The sequence below is a fragment of the Ranitomeya imitator genome, chromosome 9 (assembly GCF_032444005.1).
Source record: "Ranitomeya imitator isolate aRanImi1 chromosome 9, aRanImi1.pri, whole genome shotgun sequence".
Lineage (NCBI taxonomy): Eukaryota > Metazoa > Chordata > Amphibia > Anura > Dendrobatidae > Ranitomeya > Ranitomeya imitator.
Genome location: NC_091290.1, coordinates 8460339 through 8483151, shown reverse-complemented (window position 1 = coordinate 8483151; position 22813 = coordinate 8460339). Strand labels below are relative to the sequence as shown.

General features: G+C 50.3%; 1 protein-coding gene across 3 annotated transcripts in view; it reads left to right on the top strand.

Moving 5' to 3' along the window:
• CSTPP1 (centriolar satellite-associated tubulin polyglutamylase complex regulator 1) overlaps positions 1 to 22813 on the top strand; it is a 168959-nt gene that overhangs the window by 120277 nt on the left and 25869 nt on the right. For all 3 annotated transcript variants that reach the window (XM_069738592.1, XM_069738594.1, XM_069738593.1), the window contains 3 exons: positions 857 to 941; positions 4081 to 4166; positions 4383 to 4578. In XM_069738592.1, coding sequence (XP_069594693.1) covers positions 857 to 941; positions 4081 to 4166; positions 4383 to 4578 — 367 coding nt within the window. The remainder of the gene's footprint in view (positions 1 to 856; positions 942 to 4080; positions 4167 to 4382; positions 4579 to 22813) is intronic.

Genomic DNA, 22813 nt, shown 5'->3' with positions numbered 1-22813 from the left:
TGGATACTTTATATAATAGATATTTCTTCAAAGTAATTCTGCTCCCTTTTGCTATTGTGCGTCTCAATTGAGTTTTCCTGGATACTTTATATATTAGATACTTCTTCAGAGTAATTTAGCTCCCATTTGTTATTGTGCGTCTCTATTGAGACCTCCCTACTTTTGTTATCTGGACGTTAACTTGTCCTACATATGCGACACGTCTTCTGGAGCCATAGTTATTCGAACTCCTTATCTACAGCTCCCCTTTTATCCATTTCCTGTGGGCCATAACGGATATTCCTTTGCTCGGCTATTTGCCATTACCATTAAGGTCCACGGGGTCCTTTATAGGACCATCCAGACACATACATACCAAATACCGTCTAGACTTACACACTACAGCAGTCGGTCTACTGAAGAAGGTCTTAAAGTCTGACCGAAACGTCTAATATATTGCTGGACTGCTACCCTAAGTAATACATTTTGTTTTTCTGAACTACCACTATTCACGAAGTTGAGTGCCAAGTTATTTCTTTACTAAGATTTTCTGGTGTGGGAAACCTCACTTGAGCACCGACACAGCTGTGCCACGCTATACTTTACTACATCTCTGGAATCAGGCTCCCTGCCCCTACATCATGCTGCTCTCACATTACAAAAGCCTGCTGATAGATTCATGAGTTCAATGAGCGAGTGTCCTTTGCAGATCACACTTGATGATGCATTCTGCAAATTTTGTCTGAAGTGCGCCGTTCCCGTACATCGGTCTGAGTGTCATCCGTCGTGCACCCGGCCAGAGCAAAGACTGATCCTGTCCAATGGTAGGTCGCACAGCCATAGGCAAGCATTCATAATGCATATTTCTGCCCCTTAGATCTCCTGGCGATGAAGGAATATCAGTGCCTCCTCCAGATGCTTTGCCCAGACTTCCCTATGGATATGACACAGAAAGCAGCCAGGTGAGTGTGCGCGGGCCCGACGGATCCTGCAGAGGCAGCTGGTGAATTACCATCCCTGCCTTCCTGATCAGTAGCAGCGCTGCTTCCCCCATCCTAGTTATTACCTGGTGGGGAGAGGGAGCTGCAGCCGCTGGTCCTTAGCAGGCCGAGATCAGCTCAGCAGGGCAATCTGGAGACTGACTGTGTCTCCTGTAACTGGGGCTAAAAGCTATCCACGGTTACAGGAGAAATCAGAAACTTCCAAAAATATCTGCTTAATTTTGAAATGCCCCCCAAAATCGAAAATTTGCCCAGTCGTGAAGATAGTTTAAGACTGGGATATTATTCCATCTGAAAAAGTTTTGTCATTTCACAGTCTGCCAAGCATAGAAGTTGCAGAAATAGCAGACAGGTTGTGGCGATTATGGGGCACACGGCGCAGGGGTGTACATAGCGGGCGCCTCTAGCAGATTAATAGATGCTGCCCCCCCTGCTGGTGCTGAAGGACCACCGGAGATGCCACAGGAGGCTCGTCCGTTCTGGCCCGTCGATCACATCCAGCATCTTTATACTCGTGCATTTTCTTAGCACAGCGGTCACAAGACGCGCAGGGAGCACAAGGCCGGACTGGCGGTATACAGAGGGAGTGTTATAGGCCATCAGTTCAGCGCCCAGCTGGCGATCACGCGCCCCAGGGACACCCACACAGAGCAGCAGAGGCTTCATGCCGTTCCCCAGCGCCCGCGGAGTCACTTCTCACAGTCGGTGACTTCTCTACAGTTCTATATTTGGGGGTCCGAGGGGGATAACAGATTTTTTACACTTCAAACAGATCTACAAACAGCTTTGGAAAAACACATGAAAGAGACGCCAGGAGACGCGATGTGCAGGGACTGTGAGGATTTGGCAGTTGTGCGCGTGATGGGAACATAAAGCGGTGCCCCGATCGTCCCACCGCTCCAAATTATTACAGTGGACTATATCATCACCAGAAGCTTTAGACTGTGTTATTTGTGTCCCGTCAATTTCCAAATGGACACCCTCCATTAAAGGGGAACTCCAGCAGTAATAAGTGATCGGACCGATCTCCATGCTCTGCAGCCCATGGCATTCAATTCCACAAGAACCTCGATTATCAGACATAGTGCACAATATTGCTCCCCACCCATACAAATTAAAGGGCTTTTCTCCAGGTCCTTCTTCAGGAGGGCACCGCTCCCCTACCTCCAGAGTTCATGCTTGCCAGGATAGGTCCTCTCTGGATGATTGACAGTTCAGGCCGCTGACCCAGCCTGCAGTTTCCAGTGCTTCTAGCAGATGCAGCTTTGCCTTGCTGTCAGGACACACAGATCATCACAGCTGTGATAGAAAGGTGTCAGGACACGCAGAGCATCACAGCTGTGATAGAAAGGTGTCAGGACACGTAGAGCATCGCAGCTATGATAGAACAGTGTCAGGACACACAGAGCATCACAGCTGTGATAGAAAGGTGTCAGGACACGTAGAGCATCGCAGCTATGATAGAACAGTGTCAGGACACACAGAGCACAGAAAAGAGAAAGAGCCACTCCAAAACACTGCAGGGGCTTTTCTCCCCTACCTCCAGAGTTCATGCTTGCCAGGATAGGTCCTCTCTGGATGATTGACAGTTCAGGCCGCTGACCCAGCCTGCAGTTTCCAGTGCTTCTAGCAGATGCAGCTTTGCCTTGCTGTCAGGACACACAGAGCATCACAGCTGTGATAGAAAGGTGTCAGGACACGTAGAGCATTGCAGCTGTGATAGAAAGGTGTCAGGACATGCAAAGCATCACAGCTATGGTAGAACAGTGTCAGGACACACAGATCATCACAGCTGTGATAGAAAGGTGTCAGGACACATAGAGCATTGCAGCTGTGATAGAAAGGTTTCAGGACACGCAGAGCATCGCAGCCGTGATAGAAAGGTGTCCGGACACGCAGAGCATCACAGCCGTGATAGAAAGGGGTCAGGACACGTAGAGCATCACAGCTGTGATAGAAAGGTTTCAGGACACATAGAGCATTGCAGCCGTGATAGAAAGGGGTCAGGACACGCAGAGCATCACAGCTGTGATAGAAAGGGGTCAGGACACGCAGAGCATCGCAGCCGTGATAGAAAGGTGTCAGGACACGCAGAGCATCACAGCTGTGATAGAAAGGGGTCAGGACACGCAGAGCATCGCAGCTGTGATAGAAAGGTGTCAGGACACGCAGAGCATCGCAGCCGTGATAGAAAGGTGTCGGGACATGCAGAGCATCGCAGCCGTGATAGAAAGGTGTCAGGACACGCAGAGCATCGCAGCCGTGATAGAAAGGTGTCCGGACACGCAGAGCAATGCAGATGTGATAGAAAGGTGTCAGGACACGCAGAGCATCACAGCTGTGATAGAAAGGTGACAGGACACACAGAACATCGCAGCTGTGATAGAAAGGTGTCAGGACACGCATCGCAACCGTGATAGAAAGGTGTCAGGACACGCAGAGCATCACAGCTGTGATAGAAAGGTGTCAGGACACGCATCGCAACCGTGATAGAAAGGTGTCCGGACACACAGAGCATCACAGCTGTGATAGAAAGGTGTCAGGACATGCAGAGCATCACAGCTGTGATAGAAAGGTGTCCTGACACACAGAGCATCACAGCTGTGATAGAAAGGGGTCAGGACATGCAGAGCATCACAGCTGTGATAGAAAGGTGTCAGGACACGCAGAGCATCACAGCTGTGATAGAAAGGTTTCAGGACACACAGAGCATCGCAGCCGTGATAGAAAGGGGTCAGGACACGCAGAGCATCACAGCTGTGATAGAAAGGGGTCAGGACACGCAGAGCATCGCAGCCGTGATAGAAAGGTGTCAGGACACGCAGAGCATCGCAGCCGTGATAGAAAGGTGTCGGGACACGCAGAGCATCGCAGCTGTGATAGAAAGGTGTCAGGATACGCAGAGCATCACAGCTGTGATAGAAAGGTGTCGGGACATGCAGAGCATCGCAGCTGTGATAGAAATGGGCCAGGACACGCAGAGCATCTCAGCCATGATAGAAAGGGGTCAGGACATGCAGAGCATCGCAGCTGTGATCTTCCTCAGCCCGCAGTGATTGTACCCCCTCATCAGTGTTTGTTTTCTCATTGCTCTCTCCAGGATTGTACTGATGGATGATGCTATGGACTGCCTCATGTCATTCTCCGATTTCCTCTACGCCTTCCAGATCCAGTTTTATTTCTCTGGTGAGGATCACACAAGTCCCTCGGGGCTGTCACAAGCTGATTATGTACGGTCTGTATAGCGATGTCTTCCTCATGCCTCCGACCCTTTACAGGAAGTCTCGTCTCCTGGTTTTCGGGGATGGACTCACGGGTTTATGTCCAGCGATGTGACACATGTTGCACAGTTTGGCGGTGTGTGACGTACACGTTACTGTCTGTTGTGCTTTACATATGTAGAGTTTCTGGAGAACGCTGCCGCCATCTACCAGGACCTGCTCACCGGCAAGAGCATAAACACGGTTATTGTGCCGACGTCCCGCTCTGCAACACCCTGCCAGCGGCAGCCATACAGTGACAGTGTATCCCCTGATGGCGTGGACGCCCCACACTTCTATCAGTGCCTGGAGAACCTCAGTGAGCGGGAGCGGCACAGGTAACTGCAGCCATGTAGAAAGCCCAGACCAGGGGGTGTGACGTCTGTCCAGGGGGTGTGACATCTGTCCTGAAGGTGTGACGCCTGTCCAGGGGGACTGACGCCTGTCCAGGGGGAGTGACGCATGTCCAGGGGGAGTGACGTCTGTCCAGGGGGAGTCTATAAAGGCACGGATGATTGACGTCGTGGAGACCAAAACATCCAACACCGCGGGGACACCATCACGTGTTTCTCAACGCAGTGATCCAGAACACTGCCCCCAAATATGCAAATGCATGTAGAGGAGCTGCGGAGACACCATCACGTGTTTCTCAACGCAGGCAGTGAATAGCCAGGCCTTTCCCCGGGAAGGAACAACCAAGGGAAGGGCAGCATCCAATAAAGGAAAACATCCAATAAAGGAAAACCACCTATGCCAAGCATGGTATCCATCCACAGACAGCTGTTTCGGGGTTTTTGCCCCTCATCAGTGTGGAGTAGGAAACTGGCTATCAGGAGCAGTGCCTAGTAGAAAGTCTATAAAGGTACGGATGATTGACCTCGTGGAGAGGATGGATGGATACCATGCTTGGCATAGGTGGTTTTCCTTTATTGGATGTTTTCCTTTATTGGATGCTGCCCTTCCCTTGGTTGTTCCTTCCCGGGGAAAGGCCTGGCTATTCACTGCCTGCGTTGAGAAACACGTGATGGTGTCTCCGCAGCTCCTCTACATGTCCAGGGGGAGTGACGTCTGTCCTGAAGGTGTGACGTCTGTCCAGGGGAAGTGACGCATGTCCAGGGGGAGTGACGCATGTCCAGGGGGAGTGAAGTCTGTCCAGGGGGGTGTGACGTCTGTCCAGAGGGGTGTGACGTCTGTCCAGGGGGGTGTGACGTCTGTCCAGGGGGGTGTGACGTCTGTCCAGGGGGGGTGTGACGTCTGTCCAGGGGGGGGTGTGACGTCTGTCCAGGGGTGTGTGACGTCTGTCCAGGGGTGTGTGACGTCTGTCCAGGGGTGTGTGACGTCTGTCCAGGGGGTTGTGACGTCTGTCCAGGGGGTTGTGACGTCTGTCCAGGGGGTTGTGACGTCTGTCCAGGGGGTTGTGACGTCTGCCCAGGGGGGTGTGACGTCTGCCCAGGGGGGTGTGACGTCTGCCCAGGGGGGTGTGACGTCTGCCCAGGGGGGTGTGACGTCTGCCCAGGGGGGTGTGACGTCTGCCCAGGGGGGGGGGTGACGTCTGTCCAGGGGGGGGTGACGTCTGCCCAGGGGGATGTGACGTCTGTCCAGGGTGGGGTGACGTCTGCCCAGGGGGGTGTGACGTCTGTCCAGGGGGGTGTGACGTCTGTCTAGGGGGGTGTGACGTCTGCCCAGGGGGGTGTGACGTCTGTCCAGGGGGGTGTGACGTCTGTCCAGGGGGGTGTGACGTCTGTCCAGGGGGAGTGACTTCTGTCCAGGGGGGTGTGACGTCTATCCAGGGGGGTGTGACGTCTGTCCAGGGGGTGTGACGTCTGTCCAGGGAGGTGTGACGTCTGAAACTGAAATAAGTGAATAAAGCTGTAAAAGGCTACAGGGCAAGTTAGAAGTAGATGGATTCCCTTTTAAAAGGGTTGTCCAAGTCTTGGAAGTCGATGACCTATCCTTAGTATCAGATTGGTTGGAGTTAGACACTTGGGACCCCCACGGTGGTCAGAAATATGCATTGCACAGAGGTGGGACAGGACCCCCTCATACACCGTGTAGTGGTCGCTCTTGTTACTGCAGCTCAGCTCCTATAGAAATGAATATGATGGGAGTTGCAGTACTGAGAACGACCACTACACGGAGTACGGCGCTGTGCTGTCCCAGCCCTGTACATTACGAACATCCGTCCGCGCAGGGAGCTGCAAGCAGCTGATCAGAGGGGGAGTCTGACCCACATGGGGGGTCTCAAAATATGGAAATGAAGTTGAGGTCCAAATGCAAAACCAACACCCAATTACGGTAAATTTTATGGGAGTCCGGCGCAGGAAAATCTACTTTGCAAAACAGCCCCAACATCCACCTGAATGAATGCAGGATTTGCAGGAATTGTTGTGGTTCCATGTGTTGGTCTGGGGGCCGCGCACATTCTTCCTATGGGTGTGCCCGGCTCGGTAAATACCTGGGTCACATAGCTGTGGCCGCCCTGTCATTGTAAGCCCTGCACCTGGAGGGTGGGGTGAGACCGAGAAGAAAGGGCCTGCTTCATTCACAAGAGGGCTGAGCACTTTGTGGAACTCTCCGACCACTTCTAGTCACTTATCACATACATGAGAGAGGATGAGGAGGCCTGAGGGGCGGCGAGGAGGAGCGGGGGGCCAGGGCTCGAAGGGTCCATTATATGTGATAGTGACAGAACCAAGCAATGAGACGCCGCTCCTATAGATGTGATAAGAAGAGTCTGACAATACATTACTGATATAGCACCAACACATGCTGCAGCGCGGTACAGAGATTGCGCCAGTCACCTCCCCAGCAATGATCACATTGTCATTATTCCCAGGCACGCGACCGCTAGGAGCAAGTATAACTACACTGTATGGAAAAAAGTCCTGGGCCACCCTCCATATATAACCATCGGCCCCCCACATACCGTCTGCCATTACTGGTGGTGCGGAGCTCACCGATACCAGGTCCACCATAGGACCACCGGGGGAACACGTCCATCCATGACATTTCTTCCTCCTGAATCTTCTCCATCACCTGTGAGTGATATTATTGAGAAATGGAAGGAACCGCAGCAACTCAGCCACGAAGGGGAGACCCCGTAATGTTACACGGCGGGGGGGCCGAGATTATGAGCCCGGCCTCACCCAACATCAGGGTCTGACCCCCCCACTAGTGCTCTTCTGAAAGAAGGGTCCAAAATTCCCTCAGACGCCTCCAAATCTTGTAGAAATCCTTCCCAGAAGAGCGGAACCGTTATATCTGCAGAGGAGCAACGCCGTATTAATGTCTATGGATGGAGGGTGGTGAGAGAAGCCCCCGGAGGTGGATGTGGGGGGCACATACTTTCTCCATATTAATGTCTATGGATATAGATGAGGACAGAGAAGCCCCCAGAGGAGGATGTGGGGGGCACATACTGTCTCCATATTAATGTCTATGGATGTAGATGAGGACAGAGAAGCCCCCGGAGGAGGATGTGGGGGGCACATACTTTCTCCATATTAATGTCTATGGATGTAGATGAGGACAGAGAAGCCCCCGGAGGTGGATGTGGGGGGCACATACTTTCTCCATATTAATGTCTATAGATGTAGATGAGGATAGTGAAGCCCCCGGAGGAGGATGTGGGGGGCACATACTTTCTCCATATTAATGTCTATAGATGTAGATGAGGATAGTGAAGCCCCCGGAGGTGGATGTGGGGGGCACATACTTTCTCCATATTAATGTCTATAGATGTAGATGAGGACAGAGAAGCCCCCGGAGGAGGATGTGGGGGGCACATACTTACTCCATATTAATGTCTATGGATATAGATGAGGGCAGAGAAGCCCCCGGAGGAGGATGTGGGGGGCACATACTTTCTCCATATTAATGTCTATGGATGTAGATGAGGATAGTGAAGCCCCCGGAGGTGGATGTGGGGGGCACATACTTTCTCCATATTAATGTCTATAGATGTAGATGAGGACAGAGAAGCCCCCGGAGGAGGATGTGGGGGGCACATACTTACTCCATATTAATGTCTATGGATATAGATGAGGGCAGAGAAGCCCCCGGAGGAGGATGTGGGGGGCACATACTTTCTACATATTAATGTCTATGGATGTAGATGAGGACAGAGAAGCCCCCGGAGGTGGATGTGGGGGGCACATACTTACTCCATATTAATGTCTATGGATGTAGATGAGGACAGAGAAGCCCCCGGAGGTGGATGTGGGGGGCACATACTTACTCCATATTAATGTCTATGGATGTAGATGAGGACAGAGAAGCCCCCGGAGGTGGATGTGGGGGGCACATACTTTCTCCATATTAATGTCTATGGATGTAGATGAGGACAGAGAAGCCCCCGGAGGTGGATGTGGGGGGCACATACTGTCTCCATATTAATGTCTATGGATGTAGATGAGGACAGAGAAGCCCCCGGAGGTGGATGTGGGGGGCACATACTTTCTCCATATTAATGTCTATGGATGTAGATGAGGGCAGAGAAGCCCCCGGAGGAGGATGTGGGGGGCACATACTTACTCCATATTAATGTCTATGGATATAGATGAGGACAGAGAAGCCCCCGGAGGAGGATGTGGGGGGCACATACTTTCTCCATATTAATGTCTATGGATATAGATGAGGACAGAGAAGCCCCCGGAGAAGGATGTGGGGGGCACATACTTACTCCATATTAATGTCTATGGATATAGATGAGGACAGAGAAGCCCCCGGAGGAGGATGTGGGGGGCACATACTTTCTCCATATTAATGTCTATGGATGTAGATGAGGATAGTGAAGCCCCCGGAGGTGGATGTGGGGGGCACATACTTTCTCCATATTAATGTCTATGGATGTAGATGAGGATAGAGAAGCCCCCGGAGGAGGATGTGGGGGGCACATACTGTCTCCATATTAATGTCTATGGATGTAGATGAGGACAGAGAAGCCCCCGGAGGATGATGTGGGGGGCACATACTTTTCTCCATATTAATGTCTATGGATGTAGATGAGGACAGAGAAGCCCCCGGAGGTGGATGTGGGGGGCACATACTTTCTCCATATTAATGTCTATGGATGTAGATGAGGACAGAGAAGCCCCCGGAGGTGGATGTGGGGGGCACATACTTTCTCCATATTAATGTCTATGGATGTAGATGAGGATAGTGAAGCCCCCGGAGGTGGATGTGGGGGGCACATACTTTTCTCCATATTAATGTCTATGGATGTAGATGAGGACAGAGAAGCCCCCGGAGGTGGATGTGGGGGGCACATACTTTCTCCATATTAATGTCTATGGATGTAGATGAGGATAGTGAAGCCCCCGGAGGTGGATGTGGGGGGCACATACTTTCTCCATATTAATGTCTATGGATGTAGATGAGGACAGAGAAGCCCCCGGAGGATGATGTGGGGGGCACATACTTTTCTCCATATTAATGTCTATGGATATAGATGAGGACAGAGAAGCCCCCGGAGGAGGATGTGGGGGGCACATACTTTCTCCATATTAATGTCTATGGATGTAGATGAGGATAGTGAAGCCCCCGGAGGTGGATGTGGGGGGCACATACTTTCTCCATATTAATGTCTATGGATGTAGATGAGGATAGAGAAGCCCCCGGAGGAGGATGTGGGGGGCACATACTGTCTCCATATTAATGTCTATGGATGTAGATGAGGACAGAGAAGCCCCCGGAGGATGATGTGGGGGGCACATACTTTTCTCCATATTAATGTCTATGGATGTAGATGAGGACAGAGAAGCCCCCGGAGGTGGATGTGGGGGGCACATACTTACTCCATATTAATGTCTATGGATGTAGATGAGGACAGAGAAGCCCCCGGAGGTGGATGTGGGGGGCACATACTTACTCCATATTAATGTCTATGGATGTAGATGAGGACAGAGAAGCCCCCGGAGGATGATGTGGGGGGCACATACTTTCTCCATATTAATGTCTATGGATGTAGATGAGGACAGAGAAGCCCCCGGAGGTGGATGTGGGGGGCACATACTTACTCCATATTAATGTCTATGGATATAGATGAGGACAGAGAAGCCCCCGGAGGTGGATGTGGGGGGCACATACTGTCTCCATATTAATGTCTATGGATGTAGATGAGGACAGTGAAGCCCCCGGAGGAGGATGTGGGGGGCACATACTGTCTCCATATTAATGTCTATGGATGTAGATGAGTACAGTGAAGCCCCCGGAGGAGGATGTGGGGGGCACATACTTTCTCCATATTAATGTCTATGGATGTAGATGAGGACAGAGAAGCCCCCGGAGGTGGATGTGGGGGGCACATACTTTCTCCATATTAATGTCTATGGATATAGATGAGGACAGAGAAGCCCCCGGAGGAGGATGTGGGGGGCACATACTTACTCCATATTAATGTCTATGGATATAGATGAGGACAGAGAAGCCCCCGGAGGAGGATGTGGGGGGCACATACTTACTCCATATTAATGTCTATGGATATAGATGAGGACAGAGAAGCCCCCGGAGGAGGATGTGGGGGGCACACACTTTCTCCATATTAATGTCTATGGATGTAGATGAGGATAGTGAAGCCCCCGGAGGAGGATGTGGGGGGCACATACTGTCTCCATATTAATGTCTATGGATGTAGATGAGGACAGAGAAGCCCCCGGAGGTGGATGTGGGGGGCACATACTTTCTTCATATTAATGTCTATGGATGTAGATGAGGACAGAGAAGCCCCCGGAGGAGGATGTGGGGGGCACATACTGTCTCCATATTAATGTCTATGGATGTAGATGAGGACAGAAAAGCCCCCGGAGGAGGATGTGGGGGGCACATACTTTCTCCATATTAATATCTATGGATGTAGATGAGGACAGTGAAGCCCCCGGAGGTGGATGTGGGGGGCACATACTGTCTCCATATTAATGTCTATGGATGTAGATGAGGACAGAGAAGCCCCAAGAGGAGGATGTGGGGGGCACATACTTTCTCCATATTAATGTCTATGGATGTAGATGAGGACAGAGAAGCCCCCGGAGGACGATGTGGGGGGCACATACTTTTCTCCATATTAATATCTATGGATGTAGATGAGGACTGTGAAGCCCCCGGAGGAGGATGTGGGGGGCACATACTTTCTCCATATTAATGTCTATGGATGTAGATGAGGACTGTGAAGCCCCCGGAGGAGGATGTGGGGGGCACATATTTTCTCCATATTAATGTCTATGGATGTAGATGAGGACAGAGAAGCCCCCGGAGAAGGATGTGGGGGGCACATACTTTCTCCATATTAATGTCTATGGATGTAGATGAGGACTGTGAAGCCCCCGGAGGAGGATGTGGGGGGCACACACTTTCTCCATATTAATGTCTATGGATGTAGATGAGGACAGAGAAGCCCCCGGAGGTGGATATGGGGGGCACATACTTTCTCCATATTAATGTCTATGGATGTAGATGAGGACAGAGAAGCCCCCGGAGGTGGATATGGGGGGCACATACTTTCTCCATATTAATGTCTATGGATGTAGATGAGGACAGAGAAGCCCCCGGAGGAGGATGTGGGGGACACATACTTTCTCCATATTAATGTCTATGGATGTAGATGAGGACAGAGAAGCCCCCGGAGGAGGATGTGGGGGGCACATACTTTCTCCATATTAATGTCTATGGATGTAGATGAGGACAGAGAAGCCCCCGGAGGTGGATATGGGGGGCACATACTTTCTCCATATTAATGTCTATGGATGTAGATGAGGACAGAGAAGCCCCCGGAGGTGGATATGGGGGGCACATACTTTCTCCATATTAATGTCTATGGATGTAGATGAGGACAGAGAAGCCCCCGGAGGAGGATGTGGGGGGCACATACTTTCTCCATATTAATGTCTATGGATGTAGATGAGGACAGAGAAGCCCCCGGAGGAGGATGTGGGGGGCACATACTTTCTCCATATTAATGTCTATGGATGTAGATGAGGACACAGAAGCCCCCGGAGGTGGATGTGGGGGGCACATACTTTCTCCATATTAATGTCTATGGATGTAGGTGAGGACAGAGAAGCCCCCGGAGGAGGATGTGGGGGGCACATACTTTCTCCATATTAATGTCTATGGATGTAGATGAGGACAGTGAAGCCCCAGGAGGAGGATGTGGGGGGCACATACTTTCTCCATATTAATGTCTATGGATGTAGATGAGGACAGTGAAGCCCCCGGAGGAGGATGTGGGGGGCACACACTTTCTCCATATTAATGTCTATGGATGTAGATGAGGACAGAGAAGCCCCCGGAGGAGGATGTGGGGGGCACATACTTTCTCCATATTAATGTCTATGGATGTAGATGAGGACAGAGAAGCCCCCGGAGGTGGATGTGGGGGGCACATACTTTCTCCATATTAATGTCTATGGATGTAGATGAGGACAGAGAAGCCCCCGGAGGAGGATGTGGGGGGCACATACTTTCTCCATATTAATGTCTATGGATGTAGATGAGGACAGAGAAGCCCCCGGAGGAGGATGTGGGGGGCACATACTTTCTCCATATTAATGTCTATAGATGTAGATGAGGACAGAGAAGCCCCCGGAGGAGGATGTGGGGGGCACATACTTTTCTCCATATTAATGTCTATGGATGTAGAGGAGGAGAGAAGCCCCCGGAGGAGGATGTGGGGGGCACATACTTTCTCCATATTAATGTCTATGGATGTAGATGAGGACAGAGAAGCCCCCGGAGGTGGATGTGGGGGGCACATACTTTCTCCATATTGATGTCTATGGATGTAGGAGGTGGATGTGGGGGGCACATACTTTCTCCATATTAATGTCTATGGATGTAGATGAGGACAGAGAAGCCCCCGGAGGTGGATGTGGGGGGCACATACTGTCTCCATATTAATGTCTATGGATGTAGATGAGGACAGAGAAGCCCCCGGAGGTGGATGTGGGGGGCACATACTTTCTCCATATTAATGTCTATGGATGTAGATGAGGACAGAGAAGCCCCCGGAGGAGGATGTGGGGGGCACATACTTTCTCCATATTAATGTCTATAGATGTAGATGAGGACAGAGAAGCCCCCGGAGGAGGATGTGGGGGGCACATACTTTTCTCCATATTAATGTCTATGGATGTAGATGAGGACAGTGCCCCCGGAGGAGGATGTGGGGGGCACATACTTTCTCCATATTAATGTCTATAGATGTAGATGAGGACAGAGAAGCCCCCGGAGGAGGATGTGGGGGGCACATACTTTTCTCCATATTAATGTCTATGGATGTAGATGAGGACAGAGAAGCCCCCTAGGAGGATGTGGGGGGCACATACTTTCTCCATATTAATGTCTATAGATGTAGATGAGGACAGAGAAGCCCCCGGAGGAGGATGTGGGGGGCACATACTTTTCTCCATATTAATGTCTATGGATGTAGATGAGGACAGTGAAGCCCCCGGAGGAGGATGTGGGGGGCACATACTTTCTCCATATTAATGTCTATGGATGTAGATGAGGACAGAGAAGCCCTCGGAGGTGGATGTGGGGGGCACATACTTTTCTCCATATTAATGTCTATGGATGTAGATGAGGACAGAGAAGTCCCCGGAGGTGGATGTGGGGGGCACATACTTTCTCCATATTAATGTCTATAGATGTAGATGAGGACAGAGAAGCCCCCGGAGGTGGATGTGGGGGGCACATACTTTCTCCATATTAATGTCTATGGATGTAGATGAGGACAGAGAAGCCCCCGGAGGTGGATGTGGGGGGCACATACTTTCTCCATATTAATGTCTATAGATGTAGATGAGGACAGAGAAGCCCCCGGAGGTGGATGTGGGGGGCACATACTTTCTCCATATTAATGTCTATGGATGTAGATGAGGACAGAGAAGCCCCCGGAGGAGGATGTGGGGGGCACATACTTTCTCCATATTAATGTCTATGGATGTAGATGAGGACAGTGAAGCCCCCGGAGGTGGATGTGGGGGACACATACTTTCTCCATATTAATGTCTATGGATGTAGATGAGGACAGAGAAGCCCCCGGAGGTGGATGTGGGGGGCACATACTTTCTCCATATTAATGTCTATAGATGTAGATGAGGACAGAGAAGCCCCCGGAGGTGGATGTGGGGGGCACATACTTTCTCCATATTAATGTCTATGGATGTAGATGAGGACAGTGAAGCCCCCGGAGGTGGATGTGGGGGACACATACTTTCTCCATATTAATGTCTATGGATGTAGATGAGGATAGTGAAGCCCCCGGAGGAGGATGTGGGGGGCACACACTTTCTCCATATTAATGTCTATGGATGTAGATGAGGACAGAGAAGCCCCCGGAGGAGGATGTGGGGGGCACATACTTTTCTCCATATTAATGTCTATGGATGTAGATGAGGATAGTGAAGCCCCCGGAGGAGGATGTGGGGGGCACACACTTTCTCCATATTAATGTCTATAGATGTAGATGAGGACAGAGAAGCCCGCGGAGGAGGATGTGGGGGGCACATACTTTTCTCCATATTAATGTCTATGGATGTAGATGAGGATAGTGAAGCCCCCGGAGGAGGATGTGGGGGGCACACACTTTCTCCATATTAATGTCTATGGATGTAGATGAGGACAGAGAAGCCCCCGGAGGAGGATGTGGGGGGCACATACTTTTCTCCATATTAATGTCTATGGATGTAGATGAGGACAGAGAAGCCCCCTAGGAGGATGTGGGGGGCATATACTTTCTCCATATTAATGTCTATAGATGTAGATGAGGACAGAGAAGCCCCCGGAGGAGGATGTGGGGGGCACATACTTTTCTCCATATTAATGTCTATGGATGTAGATGAGGACAGAGAAGCCCCCTAGGAGGATGTGGGGGGCACATACTTTCTCCATATTAATGTCTATAGATGTAGATGAGGACAGTGAAGCCCCCGGAGGAGGATGTGGGGGGCACATACTTTCTTCATATTAATGTCTATGGATGTAGATGAGGACAGAGAAGCCCCCGGAGGAGGATGTGGGGGGCACATACTGTCTCCATATTAATGTCTATGGATGTAGATGAGGACAGAAAAGCCCCCGGAGGAGGATGTGGGGGGCACATACTTTCTCCATATTAATATCTATGGATGTAGATGAGGACAGTGAAGCCCCCGGAGGTGGATGTGGGGGGCACATACTGTCTCCATATTAATGTCTATGGATGTAGATGAGGACAGAGAAGCCCCAAGAGGAGGATGTGGGGGGCACATACTTTCTCCATATTAATGTCTATGGATGTAGATGAGGACAGAGAAGCCCCCGGAGGACGATGTGGGGGGCACATACTTTTCTCCATATTAATATCTATGGATGTAGATGAGGACTGTGAAGCCCCCGGAGGAGGATGTGGGGGGCACATACTTTCTCCATATTAATGTCTATGGATGTAGATGAGGACTGTGAAGCCCCCGGAGGAGGATGTGGGGGGCACATATTTTCTCCATATTAATGTCTATGGATGTAGATGAGGACAGAGAAGCCCCCGGAGAAGGATGTGGGGGGCACATACTTTCTCCATATTAATGTCTATGGATGTAGATGAGGACTGTGAAGCCCCCGGAGGAGGATGTGGGGGGCACACACTTTCTCCATATTAATGTCTATGGATGTAGATGAGGACAGAGAAGCCCCCGGAGGTGGATATGGGGGGCACATACTTTCTCCATATTAATGTCTATGGATGTAGATGAGGACAGAGAAGCCCCCGGAGGTGGATATGGGGGGCACATACTTTCTCCATATTAATGTCTATGGATGTAGATGAGGACAGAGAAGCCCCCGGAGGAGGATGTGGGGGACACATACTTTCTCCATATTAATGTCTATGGATGTAGATGAGGACAGAGAAGCCCCCGGAGGAGGATGTGGGGGGCACATACTTTCTCCATATTAATGTCTATGGATGTAGATGAGGACAGAGAAGCCCCCGGAGGTGGATATGGGGGGCACATACTTTCTCCATATTAATGTCTATGGATGTAGATGAGGACAGAGAAGCCCCCGGAGGTGGATATGGGGGGCACATACTTTCTCCATATTAATGTCTATGGATGTAGATGAGGACAGAGAAGCCCCCGGAGGAGGATGTGGGGGGCACATACTTTCTCCATATTAATGTCTATGGATGTAGATGAGGACAGAGAAGCCCCCGGAGGAGGATGTGGGGGGCACATACTTTCTCCATATTAATGTCTATGGATGTAGATGAGGACACAGAAGCCCCCGGAGGTGGATGTGGGGGGCACATACTTTCTCCATATTAATGTCTATGGATGTAGGTGAGGACAGAGAAGCCCCCGGAGGAGGATGTGGGGGGCACATACTTTCTCCATATTAATGTCTATGGATGTAGATGAGGACAGTGAAGCCCCAGGAGGAGGATGTGGGGGGCACATACTTTCTCCATATTAATGTCTATGGATGTAGATGAGGACAGTGAAGCCCCCGGAGGAGGATGTGGGGGGCACACACTTTCTCCATATTAATGTCTATGGATGTAGATGAGGACAGAGAAGCCCCCGGAGGAGGATGTGGGGGGCACATACTTTCTCCATATTAATGTCTATGGATGTAGATGAGGACAGAGAAGCCCCCGGAGGTGGATGTGGGGGGCACATACTTTCTCCATATTAATGTCTATGGATGTAGATGAGGACAGAGAAGCCCCCGGAGGAGGATGTGGGGGGCACATACTTTCTCCATATTAATGTCTATGGATGTAGATGAGGACAGAGAAGCCCCCGGAGGAGGATGTGGGGGGCACATACTTTCTCCATATTAATGTCTATAGATGTAGATGAGGACAGAGAAGCCCCCGGAGGAGGATGTGGGGGGCACATACTTTTCTCCATATTAATGTCTATGGATGTAGAGGAGGAGAGAAGCCCCCGGAGGAGGATGTGGGGGGCACATACTTTCTCCATATTAATGTCTATGGATGTAGATGAGGACAGAGAAGCCCCCGGAGGTGGATGTGGGGGGCACATACTTTCTCCATATTGATGTCTATGGATGTAGGAGGTGGATGTGGGGGGCACATACTTTCTCCATATTAATGTCTATGGATGTAGATGAGGACAGAGAAGCCCCCGGAGGTGGATGTGGGGGGCACATACTGTCTCCATATTAATGTCTATGGATGTAGATGAGGACAGAGAAGCCCCCGGAGGTGGATGTGGGGGGCACATACTTTCTCCATATTAATGTCTATGGATGTAGATGAGGACAGAGAAGCCCCCGGAGGAGGATGTGGGGGGCACATACTTTCTCCATATTAATGTCTATAGATGTAGATGAGGACAGAGAAGCCCCCGGAGGAGGATGTGGGGGGCACATACTTTTCTCCATATTAATGTCTATGGATGTAGATGAGGACAGTGCCCCCGGAGGAGGATGTGGGGGGCACATACTTTCTCCATATTAATGTCTATAGATGTAGATGAGGACAGAGAAGCCCCCGGAGGAGGATGTGGGGGGCACATACTTTTCTCCATATTAATGTCTATGGATGTAGATGAGGACAGAGAAGCCCCCTAGGAGGATGTGGGGGGCACATACTTTCTCCATATTAATGTCTATAGATGTAGATGAGGACAGAGAAGCCCCCGGAGGAGGATGTGGGGGGCACATACTTTTCTCCATATTAATGTCTATGGATGTAGATGAGGACAGTGAAGCCCCCGGAGGAGGATGTGGGGGGCACATACTTTCTCCATATTAATGTCTATGGATGTAGATGAGGACAGAGAAGCCCTCGGAGGTGGATGTGGGGGGCACATACTTTTCTCCATATTAATGTCTATGGATGTAGATGAGGACAGAGAAGTCCCCGGAGGTGGATGTGGGGGGCACATACTTTCTCCATATTAATGTCTATAGATGTAGATGAGGACAGAGAAGCCCCCGGAGGTGGATGTGGGGGGCACATACTTTCTCCATATTAATGTCTATGGATGTAGATGAGGACAGAGAAGCCCCCGGAGGTGGATGTGGGGGGCACATACTTTCTCCATATTAATGTCTATAGATGTAGATGAGGACAGAGAAGCCCCCGGAGGTGGATGTGGGGGGCACATACTTTCTCCATATTAATGTCTATGGATGTAGATGAGGACAGAGAAGCCCCCGGAGGAGGATGTGGGGGGCACATACTTTCTCCATATTAATGTCTATGGATGTAGATGAGGACAGTGAAGCCCCCGGAGGTGGATGTGGGGGACACATACTTTCTCCATATTAATGTCTATGGATGTAGATGAGGACAGAGAAGCCCCCGGAGGTGGATGTGGGGGGCACATACTTTCTCCATATTAATGTCTATAGATGTAGATGAGGACAGAGAAGCCCCCGGAGGTGGATGTGGGGGGCACATACTTTCTCCATATTAATGTCTATGGATGTAGATGAGGACAGTGAAGCCCCCGGAGGTGGATGTGGGGGACACATACTTTCTCCATATTAATGTCTATGGATGTAGATGAGGATAGTGAAGCCCCCGGAGGAGGATGTGGGGGGCACACACTTTCTCCATATTAATGTCTATGGATGTAGATGAGGACAGAGAAGCCCCCGGAGGAGGATGTGGGGGGCACATACTTTTCTCCATATTAATGTCTATGGATGTAGATGAGGATAGTGAAGCCCCCGGAGGAGGATGTGGGGGGCACACACTTTCTCCATATTAATGTCTATAGATGTAGATGAGGACAGAGAAGCCCGCGGAGGAGGATGTGGGGGGCACATACTTTTCTCCATATTAATGTCTATGGATGTAGATGAGGATAGTGAAGCCCCCGGAGGAGGATGTGGGGGGCACACACTTTCTCCATATTAATGTCTATGGATGTAGATGAGGACAGAGAAGCCCCCGGAGGAGGATGTGGGGGGCACATACTTTTCTCCATATTAATGTCTATGGATGTAGATGAGGACAGAGAAGCCCCCTAGGAGGATGTGGGGGGCACATACTTTCTCCATATTAATGTCTATAGATGTAGATGAGGACAGAGAAGCCCCCGGAGGAGGATGTGGGGGGCACATACTTTTCTCCATATTAATGTCTATGGATGTAGATGAGGACAGAGAAGCCCCCTAGGAGGATGTGGGGGGCACATACTTTCTCCATATTAATGTCTATAGATGTAGATGAGGACAGAGAAGCCCCCTAGGAGGATGTGGGGGGCACATACTTTCTCCATATTAATGTCTATAGATGTAGATGAGGACAGAGAAGCCCCCGGAGGTGGATGTGGGGGGCACATACTTTTCTCCATATTAATGTCTATAGATGTAGATGAGGACAGTGAAGCCCCCGGAGGAGGATGTGGGGGGCACATACTTTTCTCCATATTAATGTCTATAGATGTAGATGAGGACAGTGAAGCCCCCGGAGGAGGATGTGGGGGGCACATACTTTCTCCATATTAATGTCTATAGATGTAGATGAGGACAGTGAAGCCCCCGGAGGAGGATGTGGGGGGCACATACTTTTCTCCATATTAATGTCTATGGATGTAGATGAGGACAGAGAAGCCCCCTAGGAGGATGTGGGGGGCACATACTTTCTCCATATTAATGTCTATAGATGTAGATGAGGACAGAGAAGCCCCCGGAGGAGGATGTGGGGGGCACATACTTTCTCCATATTAATGTCTATAGATGTAGATGAGGACAGTGAAGCCCCCGGAGGAGGATGTGGGGGGCACATACTTTCTCCATATTAATGTCTATGGATGTAGATGAGGACAGAGAAGCCCCCGGAGGTGGATGTGGGGGGCACATACTTTTCTCCATATTAATGTCTATGGATGTAGATGAGGATAGTGAAGCCCCCGGAGGAGGATGTGGGGGGCACATACTTTCTCCATATTAATGTCTATAGATGTAGATGAGGACAGTGAAGCCCCCGGAGGAGGATGTGGGGGGCACATACTTTCTCCATATTAATGTCTATGGATGTAGATGAGGACAGAGAAGCCCCCGGAGGTGGATGTGGGGGGCACATACTTTTCTCCATATTAATGTCTATGGATGTAGATGAGGACAGTGAAGCCCCCGGAGGTGGATGTGGGGGGCACATACTTTCTCCATATTAATGTCTATGGATGTAGATGAGGACAGTGAAGCCCCCGGAGGTGGATGTGGGGGGCACATACTTTCTCCATATTAATGTCTATGGATGTAGATGAGGACAGAGAAGCCCCCGGAGGTGGATGTGGGGGGCACATACTTTTCTCCATATTAATGTCTATGGATGTAGATGAGGATAGTGAAGCCCCCGGAGGAGGATGTGGGGGGCACACACTTTCTCCATATTAATGTCTATGGATGTAGATGAGGACAGAGAAGCCCCCGGAGGTGGATGTGGGGGGCACATACTTTTCTCCATATTAATGTTTATGGATGTAGATGAGGACAGAGAAGCCCCCGGAGGAGGATGTGGGGGGCACATACTTTCTCCATATTAATGTCTATGGATGTAGATGGAGGACAGAGAAGCCCCCGGAGGAGGATGTGGGGGGCACATACTTTTCTCCATATTAATGTCTATGGATGTAGATGAGGACAGAGAAGCCCCCTAGGAGGATGTGGGGGGCACATACTTTCTCCATATTAATGTCTATAGATGTAGATGAGGACAGAGAAGCCCCCGGAGGTGGATGTGGGGGGCACATACTTTTCTCCATATTAATGTCTATAGATGTAGATGAGGACAGTGAAGCCCCCGGAGGAGGATGTGGGGGGCACATACTTTCTCCATATTAATGTCTATAGATGTAGATGAGGACAGTGAAGCCCCCGGAGGAGGATGTGGGGGGCACATACTTTTCTCCATATTAATGTCTATGGATGTAGATGAGGACAGTGAAGCCCCCTAGGAGGATGTGGGGGGCACATACTTTTCTCCATATTAATGTCTATAGATGTAGATGAGGACAGTGAAGCCCCCGGAGGAGGATGTGGGGGGCACATACTTTCTCCATATTAATGTCTATAGATGTAGATGAGGACAGTGAAGCCCCCGGAGGAGGATGTGGGGGGCACATACTTTCTCCATATTAATGTCTATGGATGTAGATGAGGACAGAGAAGCCCCCGGAGGAGGATGTGGGGGGCACATACTTTCTCCATATTAATGTCTATAGATGTAGATGAGGACAGAGAAGCCCCCGGAGGTGGATGTGGGGGGCACATACTTTCTCCATATTAATGTCTATAGATGTAGATGAGGACAGAGAAGCCCCCGGAGGTGGATGTGGGGGGCACATACTTTCTCCATATTAATGTCTATAGATGTAGATGAGGACAGAGAAGCCCCCGGAGGTGGATGTGGGGGGCACATACTGTCTCCATATTAATGTCTATAGATGTAGATGAGGACAGAGAAGCCCCCGGAGGTGGATGTGGGGGACACATACTTTCTCCATATTGATGTCTATGGATGTAGGAGGTGGATGTGGGGGGCACATACTTTATCCATATTAATGTCTATGGATGTAGATGAGGACAGAGAAGCCCCCGGAGGAGGATGTGGGGGGCACATACTTTCTCCATATTAATGTCTATAGATGTAGATGAGGACAGAGAAGCCCCCGGAGGAGGATGTGGGGGGCACATACTTTCTCCATATTAATGTCTATGGATGTAGATGAGGACAGTGAAGCCCCCGGAGGAGGATGTGGGGGGCACATACTTTCTCCATATTAATGTCTATAGATGTAGATGAGGACAGTGAAGCCCCCGGAGGAGGATGTGGGGGGCACATACTTTCTCCATATTAATGTCTATGGATGTAGATGAGGACAGCGTAGCCCCCGGAGGAGGATGTGGGGGGCACATACTTTCTCCATATTAATGTCTATAGATGTAGATGAGGACAGAGAAGCCCCCGGAGGTGGATGTGGGGGGCACATACTTTTCTCCATATTAATGTCTATGGATGTAGATGAGGACAGTGAAGCCCCCGGAGGTGGATGTGGGGGGCACATACTTTCTCCATATTAATGTCTATGGATGTAGATGAGGACAGTGAAGCCCCCGGAGGAGGATGTGGGGGGCACATACTTTCTCCATATTAATGTCTATGGATGTAGATGAGGACAGAGATGCCCCCGGAGGAGGATGTGGGGGGCACATACTTTTCTCCATATTAATGTCTATGGATGTAGATGAGGACAGAGAAGCCCCCGGAGGAGGATGTGGGGGGCACATACTTTCTCCATATTAATGTCTATAGATGTAGATGAGGACAGAGAAGCCCCCGGAGGAGGATGTGGGGGGCACATACTTTTCTCCATATTAATGTCTATGGATGTAGATGAGGACAGTGAAGCCCCCGGAGGTGGATGTGGGGGGCACATACTTTCTCCATATTAATGTCTATGGATGTAGATGAGGACAGTGAAGCCCCCGGAGGAGGATGTGGGGGGCACATACTTTCTCCATATTAATGTCTATGGATGTAGATGAGGACAGAGATGCCCCCGGAGGAGGATGTGGGGGGCACATACTTTTCTCCATATTAATGTCTATGGATGT